General features: G+C 41.7%; 1 protein-coding gene across 2 annotated transcripts in view; it reads left to right on the top strand.

The window, feature by feature from the left end:
- The first annotated feature begins 3,829 nt into the window (after positions 1 to 3,829).
- Positions 3,830 to 23,569, top strand: part of GK5 (glycerol kinase 5) — a 48,646-nt gene continuing 28,906 nt past the window's right edge. The window contains exons 1-3 of one of the 2 annotated variants that reach the window (XM_043996598.1): positions 3,830 to 3,976; positions 17,660 to 17,753; positions 19,197 to 19,272. In XM_043996598.1, coding sequence (XP_043852533.1) covers positions 3,830 to 3,976; positions 17,660 to 17,753; positions 19,197 to 19,272 — 317 coding nt within the window. Of the gene's footprint in view, positions 3,977 to 17,659; positions 17,754 to 19,196; positions 19,273 to 23,569 lie in introns of those variants that run through there. The other variant, XM_043996599.1, reaches the window with a different exon arrangement.

The following is a 23,569-nucleotide window of genomic DNA, read 5'->3' on the forward strand; positions in this document are numbered from 1 at the left end:
TGTAGAACTTTGTCAGAGACATTTTCATCTATTGAGATGATCATGTGGTTTTTTAGATGTGATTAATAATGTTGATCATTTTTGTAATTTTGAACTATCTTAGCATCCCTGGTATAAATTGCACTTGATCATAACAAATGATTTCTTGGATAAATCAGTGTTTTTGTTTGATTGGGTTTTAAGAGTTTTAAGTCAATGTTCATTAATGAAATTGGTCTGTAGTTTTCTATGTTTTATCTTTCCCTTATTTAGATATTAGGACTATATTTGTGTTATAAAAGAATTCTGGTATATTGCTCTCTTTCTCAGTTTTTGAAAATAATTTCTGTAGTACAGGTATTAATTGTTCATTAAAAGTCTGATAGAATTCTTTTGTGAATCCATCAGGATCAGGAGTTTTTTCTTTGGTAGGTCCTTTATTTTGATTCTCTAGCTACTTGCAATATTTTCTCCTTGACCTGGGAGTTACGGAATTTGGCTATAATATTCCTGGAGCTTTTCCTTTTGGGATCCCTTTCAGGAGGTGATTGGTGGATTCTTTCAATTTTCTATTTTAGCTTGTGCTTCTAGAATATCAGGGCAATTTTCCCTGACAATCTCTTGGAGGATGGTGTCTAAGCTCTTATTTCGGTCATGGTTTTCAGGTAGTCCAAAGATTTTTCAAGTTATCTCTCCTGGATTTATTTTCCAAGTCATCTGTTTTTCCAAGGAGATATTTCACATTGTCCTCTAAGGGGTGGGAGGAAAAGATAAGGTACCAGGGGTAGGGTAAAAAAGAGAAGCTCAGAAAGAAGATAGTGAATAAAAATAAGATGGAGGGAAATTCACAAATAGAAATTATAACTTTGAATGTGAATGGGATATTCATAACTACTCTCTTAGTGGTGACAAAAAACTGGAAATTGAAGGGATCCTTATCAGCTGGGGAATGATTGAACAACTTGTGGTGTATGGTTGTGATGGAATACTACTATGCTATAAGAAATGATGAGCTTGATAATGTTAGAAATGCATGTATGAAATGATGAAAAAACACTGTATACATTAACAGCAATACTGTTTTAAGAACGACTTTAAGGAACTAAGTCATTTTGACTATTATAAATACACAAATTAAAAATAAAGGACATATGAAGAAAGATGCAATTTGCATCCAGAGAAAGAACTCTTAAGTAGAAATATGTATAGAATAATTTTACACATACATACCTATTTGTGTCTAATGATGGTCAACTCTAGGGTGGGGGAGGAGGGAAGAAAAAAAGAGAAATTGATATAACTTTGTTGTATATTTGGAGTTGTACATGGTAGACTTGCAGTTTCGTAACTAATCATCTTTTTATTGTAATATGTTATGGAAATACTGGTTTGTTCAGGAAAGTGAAAATAAAGTAAAATTTTTTAAAGTAACAAACATTTTTTATTTATAATTTTGGGTTCCAATTTTTATCCCTCCCTCCCTCCTTCCCTGAGGAGGCAAGCAATCAGATATGGGCTATAAATGTACAATTATGTAAAACATTACCATATTAGTCATTTTGTACAAGAAAAACTGAATAAAAGAAAAACATTCTAAGCATGAAAAATATAAAGAAATTTGGATAGATGAGTTATTGTGAAACAAAGAAAGGAGAACTAAAGCAGTGTCTATACTCAGCAGTTGGTTTTTTGCTTGTTTGTTTTGTGGTGCTTGCCCAGGGTCACACAGCTAGTAAATGTCAAGTGTCTGAGGTCAGATTTGAACTCAGGTCCTCCTGAATCCAGGGCCAGTGCTTTATCCACTGTGCCACCTAGCTGCCCCCAGTTATTTTTTATAAAGAAAAATGCAAGCACAAATAGATGAATGGATTCGAAGGCCCAGAGGGAATAATGAATATGGTCTCATGGAAAACATGAAGATTTTTAATTAAATTTTTTTTTAAGTGAGGCAATTTGGGTTACGTGACTTGCCTAGGGTCACACAGCTAGTAAGTGTTAAGTGTCTGAGGCCTGATTTGAACTCAGGTACTCCTGATTCCCAGGCCAGCGCTCTATCCCCTGCGCCATCTAGCTGGGCCATCTAGCTGTCCAAATATGAAGATTTTTAAATGGCCAAAGAGGCATTTCACCCTGAAGGTAATAGGGAGCCCCTAGGTTATTGAGTGATGACAAGGAAAGTCCTGTGCTTTAGGAAAAGCACTTTGGCAGCCACAAGCATTTATTCAACACTGTGCTCCAGGCCCTTTGCCAAATGCTGGGAATACAAACAGAAGCTAGACACAGGCCCTGCCTTTAAGGGGCTTACATTCTAATTGGAGAAAGCAGCTGAAGAAAAGAAGGTTCCTCCCTGGAAGTCAAGAGAATGAGGAGTAGAGGAATGAAGGAGTCCACCCAGGCTGGCTTTGGCCCATGTGGGTGAGTGACTGACCAGTGGCCAAGGTGGAAAAGGAAGAGAAGCGAAGCAAGTTACAAGGTCAGAAGCAGTAATCGGGGGAGGGGTGATGAGCGCCTGAATGGACTAAGACAAAGACAAACGACCTACCCCCAAAGATGATGAGATGGGGTTAGATGATTAGGACTGGCTAAGTGGGACAGATGAGACTGAGGGATCCAGGTGATACCCTGCAGAATGGTGGCAACTTCAACAGCCACAGGCAAGTCTGGCAGGGAGTGTAGAGGAGGGCAGGCACTGGGTTCTGTCTTGGAAGCGTTCAGAGGCATCAGGGGCTGCTGGGAGGCTCATGTGAGCGGATAGATGGAAAGCGCTTTGCAGACCTCGAGCACTCTATAAAACGCCGGTGGCTGTTTTCCTAAACTATAATAATGATCATATTATCCTAACGTCGCCAGTCTGATGATGACTTCATTTCCTGAGCCTTCCACTGCCCTCCTTGCTCAGCTATAAATCATAGGTTGTTCAAAATGGACATGGGTGTAAATGTTTAACAACCAGGCTGGAGGTGGGGGGTGAGGGGAGATGTATGCATACACTTTTAAATTTAATCTGCATTAGGGGGCAGCTAGATGGCGCAGTGGATAGAGCACTGGCCTTGGATTCAGGAATACCTAAATTCAAATCCGGCATCAGACACTTAACACTTACTAGCTGTGTGACCCTGGGCAAGTCACTTAACCCCCATTGCCTTACTAAAAAAAAAAATTAATCTGCATTACTAACACCTTCTTAATTCAAGACAATCAACAAAATAAGAAATCACGCCCTGGGAGGCAATTTGGGGTCCAAGAAGTAAATACAAGATAAACGTAACGATAATTAGCTAGACAGCTGCAGCGGTGGAGCTGGGCCAGGAATCGGGCACGAGTTCAAACGCCTCCTCGACCAGTTTCCTGGCCTCGGGACGCGGGGCAAGTCACTTAACCACCGCCTGCCTCAGTTTCCTCAGATGGAAAATGGGGATCCTCAGAGCACCTACCTCGCTGGGTGGGGGGGTGTAATGCACTGGGTGCTTGATCAAGGTTTGTTCGCCTAATTGGTGGGGGGAGCCGGGAAGGACCGTAGCTGGGCCGGGGAGAAGAGGCCTCGTGTGGAGTCGGGGGACCAGGGACTCTCTGTTGGGGTCCTCAGCCGGCGGCGTGGCCCCCTGCACACGCACTTCAGCCGCTCCACTGCCGGGGCAGGCGAGGATGCGCCGGCAGCACGCGGGCACCGCCCCTGCGGCTTCATTGGCCGGGGTGGCGTGACGCCACGGCGGGGCGGGGCGACGCCCCGCCCCCTGCCCGCCTCCGGAGCTAGGATAGGGCCAGCTACTGGAGTGCCCTCGACAGTTGGGGAGCAGTTGGTTGCCGAGCCATTGGGTGTCACGGCCGCACTGGTGGATCCAGCCCCGCGATGTCGGTGCTGTTTCCCGCCGCCGCCGAAGCCGAGGCGAAGCCGGAGGAGGCAGACTATGTGCTGGGGCTGGACGTGGGCAGCAGCGTGATCCGCTGCCAAGTCTATGACCGGGCGGCTCGGATCCACGGCTCCAGCAGCCAGAAGGTGACCGGGACCCCGCGAGCCGTGTGGGCGAACGCCCGGAGCGGGGCAGAGGGGAACACGCGGTCCCGCCCGCCCGAGGGCTCGGGCGCTGGGTGAGGCCCCCTCCCCTGGCCGTGCGCTGCCCGCCGAGGGCGCCGCGGGGGGGCGAGGGGCTGGGGGCCCTCCTTTACAGATGGGGAAACTGAGGCCCGGGGACCATAACCCAGGGCAGCCCTTAGTCACACCAATAGGATCGCAGACTTGGAGCGGGAAGGGACCTCGCTGAGGCTGTGCAGACCGACCCACCCCCTCCTCCTTACAGATGGGGAGACTGAGGCCCAGCGTAGCTAAATGACAGCATGTGAACCTAGGTCTTCCGCTGTAGCACATTTACCTCCATTTCCTGACTGTTCCTCTTTACTTTATGGCCTCTCTCTGGACATTATTTGGAGGCTTTAAGCCTTTCCCCATCCCTCTTCCAAGTGTCTCTCTGGAGAAGAGCAGAATTCATTTTTTATCAAGGTCACTCAGGCTGGAAGGAGTGGGCTATGTGGTATGTGTAAACACACTTCCAGCCTGGTTCTTGGGCTCGTTTGGTGTCACCTGGAGGAATGGCCTCTGCTCGGGGAGTCCAAGTCAGAGTCTGCCTGCTTCACTTTCTTGCAAGTGTTGACACCCGATCAGTTAGTTTATCAGCCTCAGGAGGACTGCCAACTCTGATTGACTGGCTTCTCAGTATGTTTCTTCATTTCAGATTCCCGTACCATTTCTGTTTCTTTAGTCCTAATGTCTGCTTTTTTTTTTTTAAGTTTTACAGGTGCCTTTTTTTTTTTTATTCCTTGCCATCACCTATCTGTGCTGCTTCCCAAGCAGACTCTCTGTCCTAATGTTTTCTTGGCATGCCTATAATGGGACTTTCTCAAGCAGTCAGTCCTGTGTTTGCCATCACTAGCTATTAGAAGATTGACAGCTATGTTTCTCTGCTTTGATTTCATCTTTCGGGCAGCTAGGTGGTGCATTGGATAGAGCGCTGTCCCTGGATTCAGGAGGACCTGAGTTCAAATCCAGCGTCAGACACTTAATACTTACCACCTGTGTGATCCTGGGCAAGTCACTTAACCCCAATTGCCTCAACAACAACAAAAAAAAGATAGAAAAAAAAAAAAGATTTCATCTTTCTTTGGGGCCAGTAAGGAATCTCCTTTAATATTTGACTTGTGACCCCATTTGACTTTTCCTAGTTTTCTAGATTTCCTGAGACTCTTTGCTTTGCATAATTAATAGTAGTAAGTAAATGACTACTCCACTTTGGAGAGAGCATGCCAAGATGGTCTTTAATAAATTGCTCTCGTATTTACTTCTATTCCCAAGATGAATTATTTGGACATTCTTTTAAATATTTCATTGCTTCTTGATGCTATTAAGTTCTTTTTGAGAATTTAAATAAATGTTTCTTTCTTTTTTTTTTTAAGTGAGGCAATTGGGGTTAAGTGACTTGCCCAGGGTCACACAAGCTAGTAAGTGTTAAGTGTCTGAGGCAGGATTTGAACTCAGGTACTCCTGACTCCAGGGCCAGTGCTCTATCCACTGCACCACCTAGCTGCCCCAATGCTTATTTCTTTTCATGTGACAAAAAGCCCTAAGGACGGTACCATCAGTTAAGTAAGACTTTAGAGTGTAGACCTGTTCCCAGAGGCACATGTGTTCAGTTTATCATACTGATCCCATGAAGCGTTCCTTGTATAGGGTTCCTGGATTTCAAAGACCCGATCGAGTTTCCATAATAGTGTTTCATCATCAAAACTTTTTTATCTATGAATATTATCAAGAATTTGATTTTGCAGTACAAGTTTCATTGATTCTTTGGAAAAAAAAACAACAAACAAACCCTTTTCTTATTTCTCAAGTATAACAGCTAAATTTAGCTTCAGATTTAGTTTATAGTAAACATTAGCTTAGTAATAGTGCATTAGTATCAAAAAGGTGAATGTTTTCTTGTTCCTAATATAATTCAAGAATACATTAAGTCTGAGAATACATTAAGAATAAGTAGTGGCAGGGCGGCTAGGTGGCGAAGTGGATAAAGCCCTGGATTCAGGAGTACCTGAGTTCAAATCCAGCCTCAGACACTTGACACTTACTAGCTGTGTGACCCTGGGCAAGTCACTTAACCCCTATTGCCCTGCCAAAAAAAAAAAAAAAAAGAATAAGTAGTGGGGGGAAAGGGGGAATTTTTATTTTATGAAACCAAATAAAGCTGCTTCATGAACTAGTAATTGAAAATTACCTTGTAATTAACATATTATGGTACCAAGTATCCTGAATCAGTTAGCAAGTTTAGCACTGAAGTCCTCTACCTTTTTTTTTTCCTTCCCTGTGGAAGAACAAGTTAGAATAGGCTGTTGATTAAGGTTCCATTTCCAGTTTGATCCCAGTAAGGGGAGGGAGGAGAAGGAGGAAAAGACTGTTAGTTATGTACAGAGAAATCCTGGGGCTCTCACCCTGCCCAACAGCTGTGCATTCTGTTGGTCATATTAGATGAAAACAGAGCACCAGGGAGGCCAACCATGTAACTAGTGGCCACATTGGGGAAATCAACTCAAAACAAATGGCCTGCTGGCCCAGTGCCTGGCATAGGGACTCTGTGCTGATTGCTTGATGGTTACAATTCAGTCATCTCTTTGTATGAAGGAGCCTGATCCCCTTAGTTCCTGAAACAGTGTGTGTTTATGTGTGGTATTCTCTGCTCCCCACCCCGACTCCAGTACAACAGAAGCTTCTTGAGGGTCTTTCCATTTGTCTTTGTGCCCCTGGCACCTGCCTATCATGGGGATGCCCAGTAAATGCTTGTTGGAAAAAGCGTCTTTTTGAATGCAATAGGGGGCAGCTAGGTGGCACAGTGGATAAAGCACTGGCCCTGGATTCAGGAGGACCTGAGTTCAAATCTGGCCTCAGACACTTGACACTAGCTGTGTGACCCTGGGCAAGTTACTTAACCCTCATTGCCCTGCAAAAAAAAATAAAAATAAAAAATAAAGCAGAAAGAATAGGGAACAGTGGAATAGGGATTAGAACTGCCAGAGATGGGTATAAGGGAGCAGGGAGTCATGGCCAGGGAAGGGAGCTTTGACTAAATTGTTTTACAGCCCGGAATTGAAGGGATTTGGAGCAGAGTTCCAGGACAGTAGGTTATTGCCCTCTCAAAAAGCAAAGATAATAAATGGTTAGATTATCAATCCCTGAGAAAGAAAAACGGTGAACTACTTTTGGCTGGACAGAAGTCAGGTCTCTGATGTGACTCCACCTCTGGCTTATTCTGAGAAGAAAATCCAGAAAAAATATTTTCTAAATGTGCTGAAATGGTCACTGGTGCTAGAAGCACTGACTTTGCTGGGTCATTAAGAGCAAAAAGAAGTTCTGTAACTGGGGGCTGGTGATTCAATGTATAAGGTAGTTAGGTCATGAACTTTATTCTTCCATTGGGGAGTTAAGTTTTGTCAACCTCGGGGTTGACAACAAAGGGTTAAAGGAAAAGTACACAAGTAGCCTAGAAGTCCCCATTGTCTGGGTTTGGAAGAAGCTGGAAAGAACTGTTCCTTCTGTGCTTCTGTTGCTTCTCTCCCCATTTCCTTGTTTTTTTTTTTTTGTTTGTTTTTTTTTAGTGAGGCAATTGGGGTTAAGTGACTTGCCCAGGGTCACACAGCTAGTTAAGTGTCAAGTGTCTGAGGTCGGATTTGAACTCAGGTACTCCTGACTCCAGGGCCTGTGCTCTATACACTGCACCACCTAGCTGCCCCTCCCCATTTCCTTGTTATCAATTGGCCTCTTTCCATCTCTTGTTGGTCTTAAGTGTGGCCTCCAGGAAGTGCCTTTGAGCAGGTTCTGTCAGGGGCTAGGTACATAAATCATTGCCTTCAGCATTTCTTTTGAGGTTACACTATGCCCTTACCTTTATGAGGAGATCCAGGAGCAGTGAACTGGCCCTTGAGCCCACTCCCTGAGCTCACAGATACTTCCACTCCAAATCTGAAAAGAAACCCTCAGTGCCTTTTAACTACTTTGTAGCAAGCAGTCAACAAGTCTTTATTCAAGCGCCTAGGCTAGGGATTCAAGTACAAAGTGATCCTGACTCCCAATGAGCTGACATTCTTCTGGGGGAGACAAGGGGGACTTATAAAAATACTTAGAGCCCCAATACAAGGTTAATAAATACATACAAAATCATACCCAGTAACTGAATACAGGGGAGCCAGTGGGGACATCTGTAGAGGCTTCATGCAGGAGATGATGTCTGCTTCTTCTTAAAGGAAGAGACCCTGAGGCTGAGGGAAGGAAGGAGTGCATTCTGGGATGGAGATGGCTGGAGAAAGGAAATGCAAGTGAGGGACAGAGAAGAGGTCCCTCTGGCTAGAGCATCCAGTGGGAGGCTGGCCCCAAGCTGTATAAGGCATTCAAAGAGAAACAGATGAGTTTCTATTTCATCCTACAGATAATAGGAATCTACTGAAGTTGGTTGAGGTAGAGCTTTCACATGCTAAGAACAGGGCTTAAGGAAAATGGCTTTGGCAGCCATGGGAGGATGTACTGGCATAGAGAGAGACAAGGCAGGGAGGCCAATCAGGAGGCTGTGGCATCAGTGGAGGGCAGAGGTGACAAAGGCTGGCACTAAGGTGGTGGCACATGAGGTGAGTGCAGATAAGGGATCATATTGAGAATTGCTAGAAAGGTAGAAATGGCAAGGTCTGGAAAATGATTGGGTGTGTGGGATGTGGAAGAGTATGGAGTTCAGGATAATGCCAGAATTTTGAAAGCAAGAAGGATGACGTTGCTTTCAAAAGAGATAGAGAAGTTTGGGGGTAAAGGCAACCTGTTTCCTTGTAGACAAGTTCAGTTTGATGTTTCCAGTAGATTCCATTTGAAATATCCAGTAGGCCATTGGGGATTTGGGAGTGAAACTCAGGGAGACCTTGGGGCTGGACGTGCTGTTCTGGGAGTCATGTGCATAGAGATGATACTTATATCCATGGAGCTGTCCAGGTCACCAAGAGAGGGGGAAGAGAAAGTGGAGGATGAGAACACTCACAATGAGGGGCTTTGATAAGGATTGTGAGCCAGCAAAGGCCACTGAAGAATGTGGTTAGACAAGAAGAGAACTAGGATAGAGCAGTGCTTGGAAAGACTGTCCAGGGGTAGAGTATGGTCAGCAGGGTCAAATTCAGCAGATAAAGAGGGTAAAAGAGGGATTAGGGCTAAGAAGAGCACCATCATAAAGCACCAGTTCTGGATTCAGGAGGACCTGAGTTCAAATGTAGCCTCAGACACTGGACACTTAACTAGCTGTGTGACCCTGGGCAAGTCACTTAACCCTCATGGGGGGGGGATCATCAGAGTGGACAGCTAAAAGATCTTTGGAAACTTTGGAGAGCACAGTTTGGGGTGAATGATTCAGTGAAAAGTCAGATTGGAAGAGACTGAAGTGTGAGGCAGAGGAGAAAAAGGAAAGGGAGGGAGTGACTTATAGGCAACTTTTTCAAGGAGTTTGACTAAGAAAAGGAAGAGAGAGATGGTAGAGTCTAGTGAGAGTGGGGTTTTTTTTAAAGACTGAGACATGAGCATATTTGAAAACAGAGAAGGAACCAGTCAATAGGAAAGGATCAAAGATTTGAGGGGGCCATGATTGAGTCAGAAATCCGAGGTGACAGGAGGGGAAGGGATCCTATGTATTTCCAACCCCTCTTGATTACAGTGCCTCTCCTCTGTTAATTATTTTTGATTTAGCCTGTATAGAACTTGTTTGCATGTTTTCTCTCCCATCAAATTGTGAGCTTCGGAAGGGCAGGGGCTGCCTTTTTCCTTTTGTATCCCCAGCACGTAGCACAGTGCCTGGCACATAGTAAGAATTTAATAAATGCTGATTGATTGATAATTGAGTCACATATAGAAGTATTGGTCTTGGCCCAGAAAAGAGCCAACCCCTTGTCAGAGACTGGAGGACAGATGGAGAGAATGAGAGATGATGTCAAGGGATTATGAAGTGAAAAGAATTGGAGAGAAGACCCCTCACTCATGTCTAATATCCTCAAAGTCACTTAATCCTGTTTGCCTCAGTTTCCTCATCTGTAAAATGAGCAGGAGAAGGAAATGGAAAATTACTCCACTGTCTTTCTCAAGAAAACTACATATGGAGTCATAAAGAGTTGGACACGACTAAAAAACCACTTTACAACAAGAACAGAAGAGTCAAGGCAAGGTCTTCCTCTGAGAGAGCAGCTAGGGAGAGGGTATGAGTACCTTCAGGAGAAAAGGAGAAAGCTTGGAATAGATTCTGTGGTGTGATGAGAGGGAATCAGGAATAAAACAACCACAATCCCTTGCTTCAGGAAGGGCCCACTTGAAGTGGGACAGCATGAATTTGTGATCTTCCATTCAGTAAGTTTGTGAGATTTCCTCAGGTTTTGTTCATGGCTGGTGAGCAGGAGTGTAGGAAGTGGATGGTGGGAATAGTTCAGGATGGAAATTTGGCAAGAGAGGAACTGTGCTAGGGCAAAGCAGGGAGGAATTCAAGAGCAGAGGTGGATGTAGGGTTGAAGTAGCTTTCTATTTCTATTCCTATTTCTATATTTTTCTATTTTGTGAAGTCAGAATAGGAGTAACGGCAGGACAGAGTGCTAGAGGAGAGAGAGAATGGAGGTTCTTGATGAGGACTAAGAAGAAGGTGAAGAAACTCTTGGGAGAAAGTATGATATTCACCCCCAGGAATGTTTCTGAGTCTTATTCCCACAAGTAGAAACACATTGTACATCTGCAAAAGGTTCTCGTTTAAATTCTCTGTGCAAGAGCATTTTGGGGAGTGGGGGCAGGGCAATGAGGGTTAAGTGACTTGCCCAGGGTCACACAGCTAGTAAGTGTCATGTGTCTCAGGCTAGATTTGAACTCAGGTCTTCCTGAATCCAGGGCTGGTGCTTTATCCACTGTGCCACCTAGCTGCCCCAGAGTTTTTTTACATTAATCAGCACTTAATTAGGAATTGAAAATCCTTGGCCAATAAAACAGAAAGAATTCTTAGAAACTGAAAATTCCAAAGTTATTATGTAATTCTTTGTGAGTGATCTTTTTTTCTTTAGGAAATGGGGTTATGTATCTCTTTGGAAAAAATGGTGGTAGCAAATCAGAAGCAAAAATCTGATGAGTTTAAAGTAAAAATTTCAAGAGGAAATTATAAGTAGATGTCATATATTGTATAGGCACACAAGCTTATTTAGTGAACTTCCTGTCCAGTATTTCATATCATTGCTCTTTTATGCTAATTGGATTGTACTTTCCCTGAGGGCATAGGGTCAGGAAAGCCTCTTTTATAAGTATGGGGGGGAGGGTAGAAGGGAAAGGCATCTACACCTATTGTGGTCTTCAATAAATATTAACTAACAGTTTTCAGAAAGTATATCTTGAGCTCACATGTTGCTTAGGTAGATAATAGATCAGACCTGGAATGTGACGTTTTATCTTCTCCACAGAAAACCGTCCCTGTTCTGGGCTAGACACTGTAGGAAGGATGTTGAGAACATGGATTGCGTGCCAAGAAGGGCAGCCAGGTTGATAAAGGGGCCCAGCTTCAGGTTTTATGGGGTTTGGTTGAAGAAATTAGGATATTTATCTTTGCCAGAGAGAAGGGCACTGGACAGGAGGTCCTGCGGAAGAGGCTTGTCACATTTGACCCCAAGAATGTGGAAAGTAAAATTGGGCAATTGCAGAGGGGCAATAAGCTTGACATGAGGAAAAATTTCCCTGCAATGAGAGCTACATCCAAGTTATAAGGTATGCTATTAAAGAATTGATTGTCATTAAAGCAGAACTAGAAGAGGGCACTGAGATTAACTGGAGTTCACCACCTTTTCTTGGGGATTATTATCCCTGTTCCTTGCTTTATGGTTCATGTCACAGCCCCCAGGTCCTGTGGTGTCCCTCAGAAGCAAAGGTTGGGGCCACCCCCTCCAGGGATCACTGTACCCTGCATCCCCATTTCCTCCCCTTCAACTGTCTTTGCCCTAGATAAAAAAATGTATTACAATATAATGTAGAGGGGATCCTTTTTCAGTTACAGATTGGAGTTGATTGGCCTCTGAGGGGACTCTGGAATTCTGGGCTCCTGTTCAGAAATCCTTTGGCACCTGCTTTGTGAGCCTTACCACGTTACTCCTCTATTCATTCAATTCCAGGTGCACAAGCTTCTCTTTAGGATCAGGGACAGGCTCCCCTGTCTAACACTTAAAGCTCTTTACAGGGTAGCCCAGTCTACCTTTTCACCTTTTTAGCTTTATTACACATAACTCTTTCACACAATCTACCGGCCTCCTTACTGCTCCATTGCCTGCCTCTGGCCATTTGTGCTGACTGTTTGTCTAGGTTATGAGGTACTCCCTCCTTCCTTTGTCACAAGACTTAACTCAAGCAAATCCTAATACAGATAGTGAGTGGGCATTCCTGATCATGCCAGGTACCAGTGTCCTGTCATTTACCTCCATATGCTGCCTTTCCCCCAATGCATTCAAGTGGCTTATCCCCAGTACCTAGCACATAGTGGGTGTTTGATCAATTCTTGTTCGTTGTTATTAGAAAGTATTGCTTCTGGCAGCCAGGTGAGTTCAGCTTTCTACTGAAATTAAAAAGGTATAGCTGCAGTTTTTTCATGGCCAGAATTCTTAACTCTAATGCCACCTTTGGAATTAGGGGTGTTCACTGGCAACCTAAAATATCCTTATGCTAGGCTTTCTAAAAATAACAGCAAATTCTCTTCTTAGACAATAAAAACATGTATCACTTTCCTTTTCTTTCCCAACATGAAGAAATAGAGCAGTATTTATTTCTTGGCTAAAATGAGTTTACAGATTTAAGCTCAATCATACTTATATTATACTCTTTTTATTTAATGCTGGCACCATCATCTTTTGAGGCAGTGACTTGTCCCAGGTAATGAAGAAAAATAGCCTTATTCTCATTGTGACTTGCCTAAGTTTTTTATTCTTTCTATTACTTCTTTGTTTTCTAAGCATTTCAAATTATTGGGAAATAGGACAGTATTTGTTGCTAGAAGTGGCATAGATAGTTGATGTGATATTTTAGTTTTCAAAAACATAGAAAGCAGGGGCAGCTAGGTGGCGCAGTGGATAGAGCACCGGCCCTGGAGTCAGGAGGGCCTGAGTTCAAATCCGACCTCAGACACTTAACACTAGCTGTGTGACCCTGGGCAAGTCACTTAACGCCAATTGCCTCACTAAAAAAAAAAAAAAAAACAACCCATAGAAAGCTTTATCATTTCCTCAAGTGGAATAGCAATTCATGGCAGACCACAGCCAATGTGTTATATCATTTGATGGGCAGTTGTATAACAGAATGACATTTCCAATGTCCCATACTCTGATTCATTGAGGAAAGGGCATTGTACCAGCTGTCTTTAAAGAAAAAAAAACAACAGGCATGCAATACAATGGGAGCATATTTGTTTTTCCTCCTTCCGTTGAATTCATCATCTGCATTTGGTGGATCGAATTCTATTGTTAGCTCCAGGACAAAGATTATTGAGAGTTTGTATTTTAGTTATTTTATCTTAGTGCACTTTTAAGCTTTAATAATTTAAGAAGTAGAAACACTACAAACTTAAGGACAAACATTATTTTAAAATGTCATTATTTGACTTTTCTTTTTCTGGATGACACACTAAGCCCATGGATCAGTAGAGAAGGTCCTCTTGGTTGACCACCTTGGGTACCTGCTCTATCCCCATTAAACTCTTTCTTGTGGGGTCACATCAAAACTGCTCTGTATGCATCAAAACTTTCTTTGGTAGGTCTTAAGGCTAGGATTACAAATGCAATCCGTTTAGTCACAGAGCAGCAGCTACTGAAAGTTTTTATAAAATTAGAAAATCTCGTGTAGATAGCAGAAGATGGTGGCTTTGTTGAATTTTGATAAGAAGTAAACCAATATTTAATTTGTTAACATTGCAAACGTTTTGTAAGTTTGTAGCATTTATACTTCTGAAGTTATTAAAGTTTAAAACTACATTCAGGGGGCAGCTAGGTAGTGCAGTGGATAAAGCACTGGCCCTGGATTCAGGAGTACCTGAGTTCAAATCCGGTCTCAGACACTTGACACTTACTAGCTGTGTGACCCTGGGCAAGTCACTTAACCCCCATTGCCCTGCAAAAAAAAAATACAAAAAAACCCCCCAAAACTACATTCAGCCTTTTTGGGTTACCCTGTGTACTGAATAGGAATAAGAAGAAGCCTAAGATATAGTTCTGGCTTTCAAAGACCTTACAATCCAGAGTAAGAAAGAGACATGTACACAGAAGTAATACAAAGCAAAATATAATAAGTGAATGAGGCAAAGCATTATGGGGGCACAGAGGAGGAAAAAGTTTCATGACTGGTCACATGAGGGAAGTCTTCATAGAAATGGTGGTAGTGAGTCAGACCTTGAAGGAGAAGTTGGACTGTGACTGATGCTAACATTAGGGAAATATATCACAGCTGGAAGGAAGAGCATAAATGAAGGCTTGAATGAGATCAGGCATGTAAAACCTTCTGCAAAACTTTGACTGTAGACTGGGGTACTTGTAGGGAAGTATTGAACTCTAGGTTTGGAAATCTAAACAGGTATGAAATTATGGGGAACTTTGAATACCAGGCAAAGGAGTTTGACTTTATTCTGTAGATAGTGGGGAGATAGTAATATAATATTAAAATAGTTTTAAATTCATAATATTAATATGGATGACATGTGTAGGATTGATTGAAAAGGGAAGAGAGTGGAGGTAGAGAGACCAGTTTGAAATCTCTTAGACTAGTCATGGAATTCTGTTTTAAAGTTTGGCTAGAAATGTTGTATGATAGGTAATAGGTTAATGGAAATCTTTCGGTTTCTGAGTGAGTAGGGCAGATTGGAGTATCTGCCAGACATTTAAAAATACCTAAATCCCTGCTATTCCTGTTCATTTAAGAAGTAAATCAAAATATTTCAATTATCTGTTTTGTTTAGGACTTTATTTCTAAAAATTCCATTTTGGGCCTGAAGAACCTCTTTCTTTGAGTATGTCTGAGAGTTCAAAACTATTTTTATAATAATACTAAAATATTATATGCCTTTTCAACTACATTTCTGCATGAGGCTAGATTTTCTTTATATACTCCATCCAAAGCAAGATATTAGCAAATCATTGAAGACAGAAGCAGATGAGAGAATACAGCTGTTTTCTGTTAAGCTAGATATTAAAGATAAGTAAAACAGTGCCACCCCTCACTAATTTTTTTGGAAGGTATAGTTGTTTTTCAAAAAATATGTTATTTAACATGTCATGGATTGGGTAATGTAATTTTTCAGTGAATTGCTAAATATTTAATCTTTTATCAGTTTTAATTTTCAATACAATTTTAATATCTAACATAATATATCTATCATTACATATAACCTACATAAGCAAAAATTTTTTGAGGTCTTCAATAAGTTTTAAATGTCTAAAAGAATCCTGGGTCCAGAAGGTTTTTAGAAAGGCAGGTCTAGCAATTGAAAAATAATTTAGTGCTAAGAGTACAGACTTTGCTATCCTTTATGGGGAGGTATAGTTGAAGCTTTGGGAGTAAATTTATAGTGCAGAGGTAGAGAGTTTGAGAAGAGGGCCCAAGACATAATTGTTGAGTAATGTTCTCCTTATGTGGCTGGAAGATGAGGCTGTAAATAAAACAGAAGGAATGTTTGGAGATTTTGAAGAACAAGGACAATATGGTGCCTCAGAAGCCATGGCTGGAGAAGGGTTAATGGTATTAGGTACTGCAGAGAAATCAAGTGGAATCATGATTAAAAATAGGCTGCTGTATTTGACAATTAGGAGAACACTGGTGACCTTTGAGAGGCCAGTTTCAGTAGAGTGGTGGGGAAAGAGGCAGATTTCAGTGGGTTAGGGAGAGAGTGAGTGGGTAGTGAAGAGGCATCTGATATAAGTAACTATTTTTCAAGAATTTTGAGAATGAAAGGCAGGAGAGAAGAGAGTTGAAAGGACAAAGGAAGAATTTGTTTATTTTTAAAATTGAGAAGTACTATTTGTAGGCATAGGATAGAAGGTAGTGGAGAGGAGAGGTTGCCCAAGCAAATCATTTCCTCTCTCATGTATCCTCAAAATTCTGGAGGTGGCAGACAGAGAAAGGCTCAAGGTATAAGTAGGAAGATTAGCCTTAATGAGTATGTATACATCTTCTTCTGTGGAGAAATGGAAGGGTAAAAGGATGAAGATGCTGCCAAGTCTTACAGAAAGAAGGAGGCCATTTGAGAATAGAATGATAACTAAGCAGCTGTGAGGCTCAACTGAGCTGATAGGCCCTAAAATTGTAGTGGAAGAACTCAAAAGTATAATGTTTTGAATTCTCACTGGGGGAATGCTGTTTTGTTTTTATACCACAGTTATTTATCTCCATACCTCCCCAAGCCACCATCCCAATTGAACCCTCTTATAACAAAGAGTTAAAATTCATGACTTTGTTCAGAAGGAAAGAACATGGAATTCTGATGATGGTGGTTACCCAAGCATAAGGATTAATGTCAGGGAAAAGTTGGGAACAACAGTGTTAAAGAAGAAATGTGTTTGTTTTTAAACAAAAATGGCCTATTTGGTCTGGATATACATGAAGAAACTTAAAATATTGGATTTTACCACATTCATCCATCACTTTCCTCTTTCTTTTCTTTTTTTTCTTTCTTTTTTTTTTTTTAGTGAGGCAACTGGGGGTTAAGTGACTTGCCCAGGGTCACACAGCTAGTAAGTGTTAAGTGTCTGAGGCCAGATTTGAACTCAGGTACTCCTGACTCCAAGGCCGGTGCTCTATCCATGGCGCCACCTAGCTGCCCCATCTTCCTTTTTAACCCATATATTAAAAAAGAAAGGTAAGCTTTCCTGTTGTTTTAAGTAGTATGAGTTTTAAAACCTCATCAGCATGTGCATTTTTTCAGGTGTTCATCTTTAATCTGGAAATTTTGTTTAGTTGGTAATATCAAAATGTGATTCCTAACATTTCTTCAGAAGCTAATCATTGACCCTAGTACTGCAAATCAGGAATACTAGCAATAAAATATACTGGACATTAGCCACAACAGGTTTTCAACATTTTAGGGATCTAGTGTTTATTCTAGTGCATACTCCACCAATGAATGCTGTAATGCATTCCAGATCTTTGTGTGAGATTTCATGGGAATCCATTGCTCTAAAATTCACCACTTAGTGATCAGCCCTTTTAATAGGTTTTGTCCTGGGGTGCCATTCTGTCCCTGTGTCCATACCTGAGGTCTTTTCTTGTTCTGGAGGACCCGTAAAGTACTCCATTGGCTTAACATCAATAACCTAGTGCCTACTGAATGCCATAATAATTAGAATAGGAATTTAGTGACATTTGAAAAAGGCTTTGCAGGACTTTGTCATTAGCAGTCATACCTCTGTTTCATGGCATTCTCTTGGAATCTTAATATCTTGAATTATTTTAATGTAGGTTCCTTTAGGCTTTTTGTTAAAAAAATTTTATGTAAAGAAATATTATAAAATCATTGTGGGTTTTTTTAAAAATAACTGGTGGTTGATAGGATTCTAAGCAGGCCCTTAAAATGGTTGTTACCATTTAAACTTAATGTTATTTTTGCATAAATTGTCCTTTTATAACTAGGTAGAAGTGATTTATCCTCAAAATGGCTGGGTTGAAATAGATCCTGAAGTTCTTTGGAGTCAATTTATTGCTGTAATAAAAGAAGCTGTACAAGGTAATTAGACTTACAAAACCCCAGAAACTTCTAAAGCCCATTTGGTGGTGGTTGTAATAACAATAAGAGTAACCCCCTAGGCTTCTGTAGCATTCTAATATAGACCCACCTTACCTCAGGATAACCAGGGAGTTTTACAGCTTGGCTCTTTGGAAGAAGCACCCAACCTAGACCATGTCAAGAAGGAACTGGAATTGGGTGCTCTTGACTCTTACTTGCCTTTTCAGCTTTTATGAGCTTCTAGTTTTTTGCTACTTTCAATAATCAATAAGCAAATATCCATTGAATCTGTACTCTGTGGAAGGGACTTTGGGCAGTAGAGAAGTTGAAGAGAGAGTCATGTCCTCAAGCAGATTGGTTATCCAGATTGTTCTGGGCCACTCACTGTCTTAATACAAAAAAGAAAGTGTTTTTGGTTAGAAAACTAAAATATATGTTAGCAATCTAAGTATGTTTTCCATAATGCCTTGTAGGCATTATTCTAAGCCATGTTTGGTAGAGGCAGCTTGGCTCAGTGAGTAAGTAGAGAGAGCCAGCCTTGGAGCCAGGACCAACTGGGGTTCCATTGTTGAGCCTCTGCTACATTCAGCCCATGTGGCCTATAGGGGACAAGTCAGTGAACCTCTCCCAGTGCTCTGGGGAATTTTCTAGGACCAATTTACTGAGCAGGAAAAGGCAAACCACTCCAGTATCTTTGCCAAGAAAAGCCTAAATGAGGTCCGCAAGAGGTAGATAGGACTGGAGTAACTGAACAACAACAAAGACTAATTAATAGAAAGATACTTTTTCCCCCTCATCCAGGCACTTCCTTCACAGTGAGTGAGATCACAGGTGTAGTCTTTATCTCCTGTTTGTAGTAGAGATTTCTGGTTCAATTATTTTACACATCTTTTCATGTGTAAAATTTTAGTGTTATAGAAAATGTGAATGAGGAAAAATAATAATGTGCCCTACTTAGCATCAATTTATGTGGAAAATATATCGCAGCAGAATATGAAATTTGACCTGTATTCTTAGTATGGGAGGATAACATATTCCTTTCCCTGAAGATCTTGGTTTGATTTTTCTCACAGGGTTAGCACCTATACTGTGGAAGATTGGTATTCACTTAGATTCAGAAATGAAATTCTTGCAACTTTTCTCTAGCAGTGAGAAGAAAACATTGTCTAGATTGTTAGTCTTTGTTCAGTTTCTTTTTCTCATTTTTCAGACCTCCTATAAACAGCTCATTGTATCTGGTTTTAAAAATCTAGCTCTTTCTGCTTTTTTCAAGCTTTTTATAAGAATCATTATCTAACTTACTGGAAAATGCTTAATTATTTTCAGATTAACTGCTTTGGTAAAAATGTGTCTGCCTTCATAGTTTTCTTAAAGATCACACTGTAATATCGTAGGGAAAATTTCATCAGCTTTTAAACTGATTTCTGTGTATTTTACTTTTAGCTGCAGGAATACAAATGCATCAGGTTGTTGGCCTTGGGATCTCAACACAGAGAGCAACTTTCATTACATGGAACAAGTAAGAACATTGTGTCATAAGCACTATTGTTGTTTGATTCTTGGTTAAAGCTAATCTGCTTAATGCTGAATGAAACTTTGAAACCCACTGTTGGATGTGTATTGAGCATAGGAAGAAAATGCTGTATTTCTTGGCTTGCCTTTGGAAAGAATTGGTCTCCTCTCTTTTATTCATATCAGCTTCCTACACATATTCTTCAGTTACTTACAAGTACATTTCCAAACACATTGGACGTAACTTATACTCTGATTAAGTTAACCACCCAGATTAATGTGGACCCAGAAAATTTGATTGTTGTTGTCTCCTTGATTTCTCTTTTGGTCCAGTGGTAAGTGCTAGATTTGGAGTTAGAGGCTACTTCCTGGGGCCTTAGGCAATTGTTGTTGTTTTTTAATTGCTCTGGACCCCAGTTTCTCCATTTTTATAAAATGAGAGTGTTGGACTCTCATTTTATAAATTTGATGTCTCTTTCCACCTGCTGCACCTGGAACTTTTTTAATACAATAAGGGCCATCGCTGCCTCTTGCCTTAGGGTATGTTCCACTTTCACTGCTCAACTCCTTTATTCTAACTCAGAGCCCCTTTCACTTTGTCTATCCCTCTGGGTCTAACTTTCCTCTCCTTACTGCTACCACTGAACCCCTGTGTTTCTCTCTCACCAACCTCTCCTTCCGTTCTCCTCGTGCTCCAGTGTCCTTTTGTTCTCTTAATCTTCTGGCTTCTCCCAAGCTCCATACATCTGCCTCTTGCTCTACTCCTTCAGCCTTCTCCTGCATCCTTCTCCATTCTCTTAATCTTGTCAGCCTCCTCTCTGTTCTTCTAATCTTGTCCATCCCCCTCGCTGTCTAACTCCCAGGTCTATATATATCTACCTTCTTTCCACTCAAATCTCGGGGCTTTTTGTGCCCCCATACACACCAAGCTAATCCGCCAGCGAGGGCTATGGCTGGGGTGGGGGGGCCATGCTCGAGCCTCCTGTGTGTACCACACCCAGGGCTCCAGGGGCCCGTGCCCCTGCTGCACGCGTGGGACCTTGGCATGGGCTATGCCAGAGCCCGGCCTGGATGAGCCCGGAATCTCTCAGATAGATCCTCTCAGGGTGGAGGGAGCTGGGGCTCCCTCCCCCAGCTGTCTGACCTGGCGTCTTGTACAGCCCACAGGGCTTTTTGGCTCAGCTAAAGTGGACAGGGAGGGGTACCAGCCCTTAACACAGAAAAGACCCTGAGGGCCTAAGGCTTTTTAATCTAAGCCCAAAGGTAGGGTCCCCAAATCAAAAATAAATTTCCACATACAGTAGGTTGGTAGCTCAAGATAAATTTTGAAAAGAAAACATGTTAAATACTTGATTTAGCTTTTACTTGTTGAAAGGAGGGACGCACTTTTAGAAAACTAAGATTGTGTCATGTGAGGCACCAAACTGCACAGAAAAATAAGCTTAGCTTCCTCTCTGCTTCTGTGAGTTTTTGATTGGCATGTGGTTAGTGATAAATACTGCTTACCCCAACAATTGGCTGATAATGTTATAGTATCTCACAATTACCTAATGCTTTCAGATTTGTAAAGCACTTGTCTCCCTCTGATCCCATGGATAGTTAACAGGAAGGTGATTATCTATCTATATTAGGGAGAGGTTGAAGAACTCTGTCCAGTAACGAGTCACCAGTAGATCTGGGGTTTGACTTGGGACCCCTCCTGTGGGCTGGCTGCCCTACCTTCTTTACACTGAGCTTTCTTTCTGGTGTTGCCTTTTCATTTGCCTTTTTTTTTTTTTTTTAACATTTCTTTGCTCTTAGAATTATGTTGCCCCTTTTGGGTTCTCAAAACTAAAATATTCACATTGCCTTTCAGTCTTAGAATCATATCAAGCAACATTTCCCAAACTTATCTATGGAACCCAGATACTTTGTAGTATGTTAATTCTGAAATTATGCATGTATTAAAAGCATTGTGGAATTCAGGTGTTAGGAAAAATAGATTTAATTTCTTCTCTTTTGCCCCACAATTTTCCAGTCTCCTCTTTTATCCTGAGGTATTCCTTTCCCCTAGAGCCCTTAGGCCAGTGTTTGTGAATTCAGTCAATATATTTCATGCCCCAAAATGTTCCAAGGTCAAATTTGGGAGTTGCTGATATAAGATCTGTGAAAAACCAAACCCACTTCTGGGTTATGCCATTCCTCAGGCCTGGTCCCAGTGAACCCTTGTGGCCAAACAATGCTCAGCCAATTCTGGGCAACCCCTGCAGAATGCCCAGGTGAAGGGCCAGGTGGGCCAAAGACAGGACCCTCAGACTACCAGAAAGTGCTTTTAGTTCATTTTTTTGTCAGAAATGGTGAGAAGAGCTGGACACTGTCAAAAAGTTCATGGCTCAGAAACATAGCTGGCTGGTTCTCTTGTTCACTCTTGTCATTGTAGGGAGCTATGACAAGTAAATGAGTTCCTGTTCCCCTGGCTCTAAAAGGGTTTGTTCTCAACAGTTATTGCTAAGGAGCTTAACACTTTTCTCAAGCATCAACCTCTGGGAGGCCCAGGATCCTTAGGGACACATTTACATGATCCCTCTGATACATATGAGCAAAGTCTCTTAACTGCTCCATACCCCAGGCAGCTTTCTGAATGTAAATCTCAGGGTTTCCATTCTGTCTTTCTGTCCCCAGGACATAACACAATTCCTGACTCAGAGAAGGGACTTCATAAATGTTTGATTTTCTAGTTGCCAAGTATTTGCAGATAGGCATTAGCAATGAAAGCTTCTGAAGTTCCCTGAGCCAGTGAACTCCAAGGCCTGCATCACCTCTGCCTCCCCAAACCCTCAGATTCTGCAGCTTCACCCCCCAATGACTTTGAGGACTAAAAGCTTGTTTAGTGTGCTTAATTTGATTAGCACTTCATGGGTTAAGTAGAGCCGTCCCCTCCGAGTATTTTGTGTTCTGTCTGGCCTTTGAGGATTCTTTAGTTGTTAGTTTTGTTCTTTCCCTAAGGATGGTCTTGTTTCAAAGCATCCTTTGCCCTCAGGCACCTTCTAATCCAGTACAGATCATAAAGCAACCTCTGAGGTACATTGGAGCTCTAAATCTGGGAGTTTATGAACTAGGATGAATAAAGGATCCTTATAGTTCACACGAGGTTGCCCCAACAGACATTATCTTACAAGAAAATGATATATAAGAAACAAAATTCTGCTATGACATAATTCAGGCAAATAGAATTTATAATTAATCAGGCATTTATTAAGCACCTGTGATGTGCCAGGTGCTACACTGTGACTACAAAAGCAAATGGATTGTGTGACCCTGGGCAAGTCACTTAGCCCCCATAGCCCTGGGGAAAAAAAAAAGCAAATGGAAACAGTTCCTGTCCTCTTGGGGTTTACATTCTGTTGGGGGAAACATGTATATAAATAAGCATATACCAAAGATATAGAAAGTAAAATTTCTAACATCATTCCTCTAGAAATGACCAGCCCCATAGAACAGAATTTCTCTCAATGCCACATTCTTATGGGCTAGCCAACAAGGAGTGGAGAATGCTTGTATAAAGGAAGGTCAGAGCAGAGTCCTGAGAGCTTGCAGAAATATAAGCACAGCCCTTGGTAGAAATCAAAATGATTTGAGATAAAGTAGCTCTCCAGTCACGTTGGGATGGAGGTGAACTTTTTTTTTCTTCAAATAACAGATTTCAGCCCTGCAAGCCAGGAAGAGCAGGAGTGGCCGCAGAGAGCATTTGTCTCCATCCTTTAAACTCTGGGTCACAGAGTTCCAGTTTGTTCAACATGTATAAATAAGGGAATGCTATGAAAACAGAAAACATTTTTATCCTCTTGGCTTTTTATACTATTTCTTTTTTTTTTTTTTTTTGGTGAGGCAATTGGGGTTAAATGACTTGCCCAGGGTCACACAGCTAATACATGTTAAGTGTCTGAGGCTGAACTTGAACTCAGGTCCTCCTGACTCCAGGTCCGGTGCTCTGTCTACTGGGCCACCTCCTCTTGGCTTTTTGAAAATGTAGAAAGCCAGCCTTTAAGGGGAATTGATCTCTTTTATAATTTTCAATGTAAAGCAATTTAGAAGGAATTACTTTTTGTATAATTTTTTGAAAGTTTTATAGGGTCTTGATAAAGAAAAGATCACATAACATATCCAATCTAATTATTATTATTATCATTTGCGAGGCAATGTGTGTTAAGTGACTTGCCCAGGGTCACTTAGCTAATAAGTGTCAAGTCTAAGGTCAGATTTGAACTCAGGTCCTCCTGAATCCAGGGCCTTTGCTTTATCCCCTTTGCTACTTAGCTGCCCCC

This window comes from Dromiciops gliroides, chromosome 3, assembly GCF_019393635.1.
Source record: "Dromiciops gliroides isolate mDroGli1 chromosome 3, mDroGli1.pri, whole genome shotgun sequence".
In the NCBI taxonomy this organism is placed as follows: Eukaryota; Metazoa; Chordata; class Mammalia; order Microbiotheria; family Microbiotheriidae; genus Dromiciops; species Dromiciops gliroides.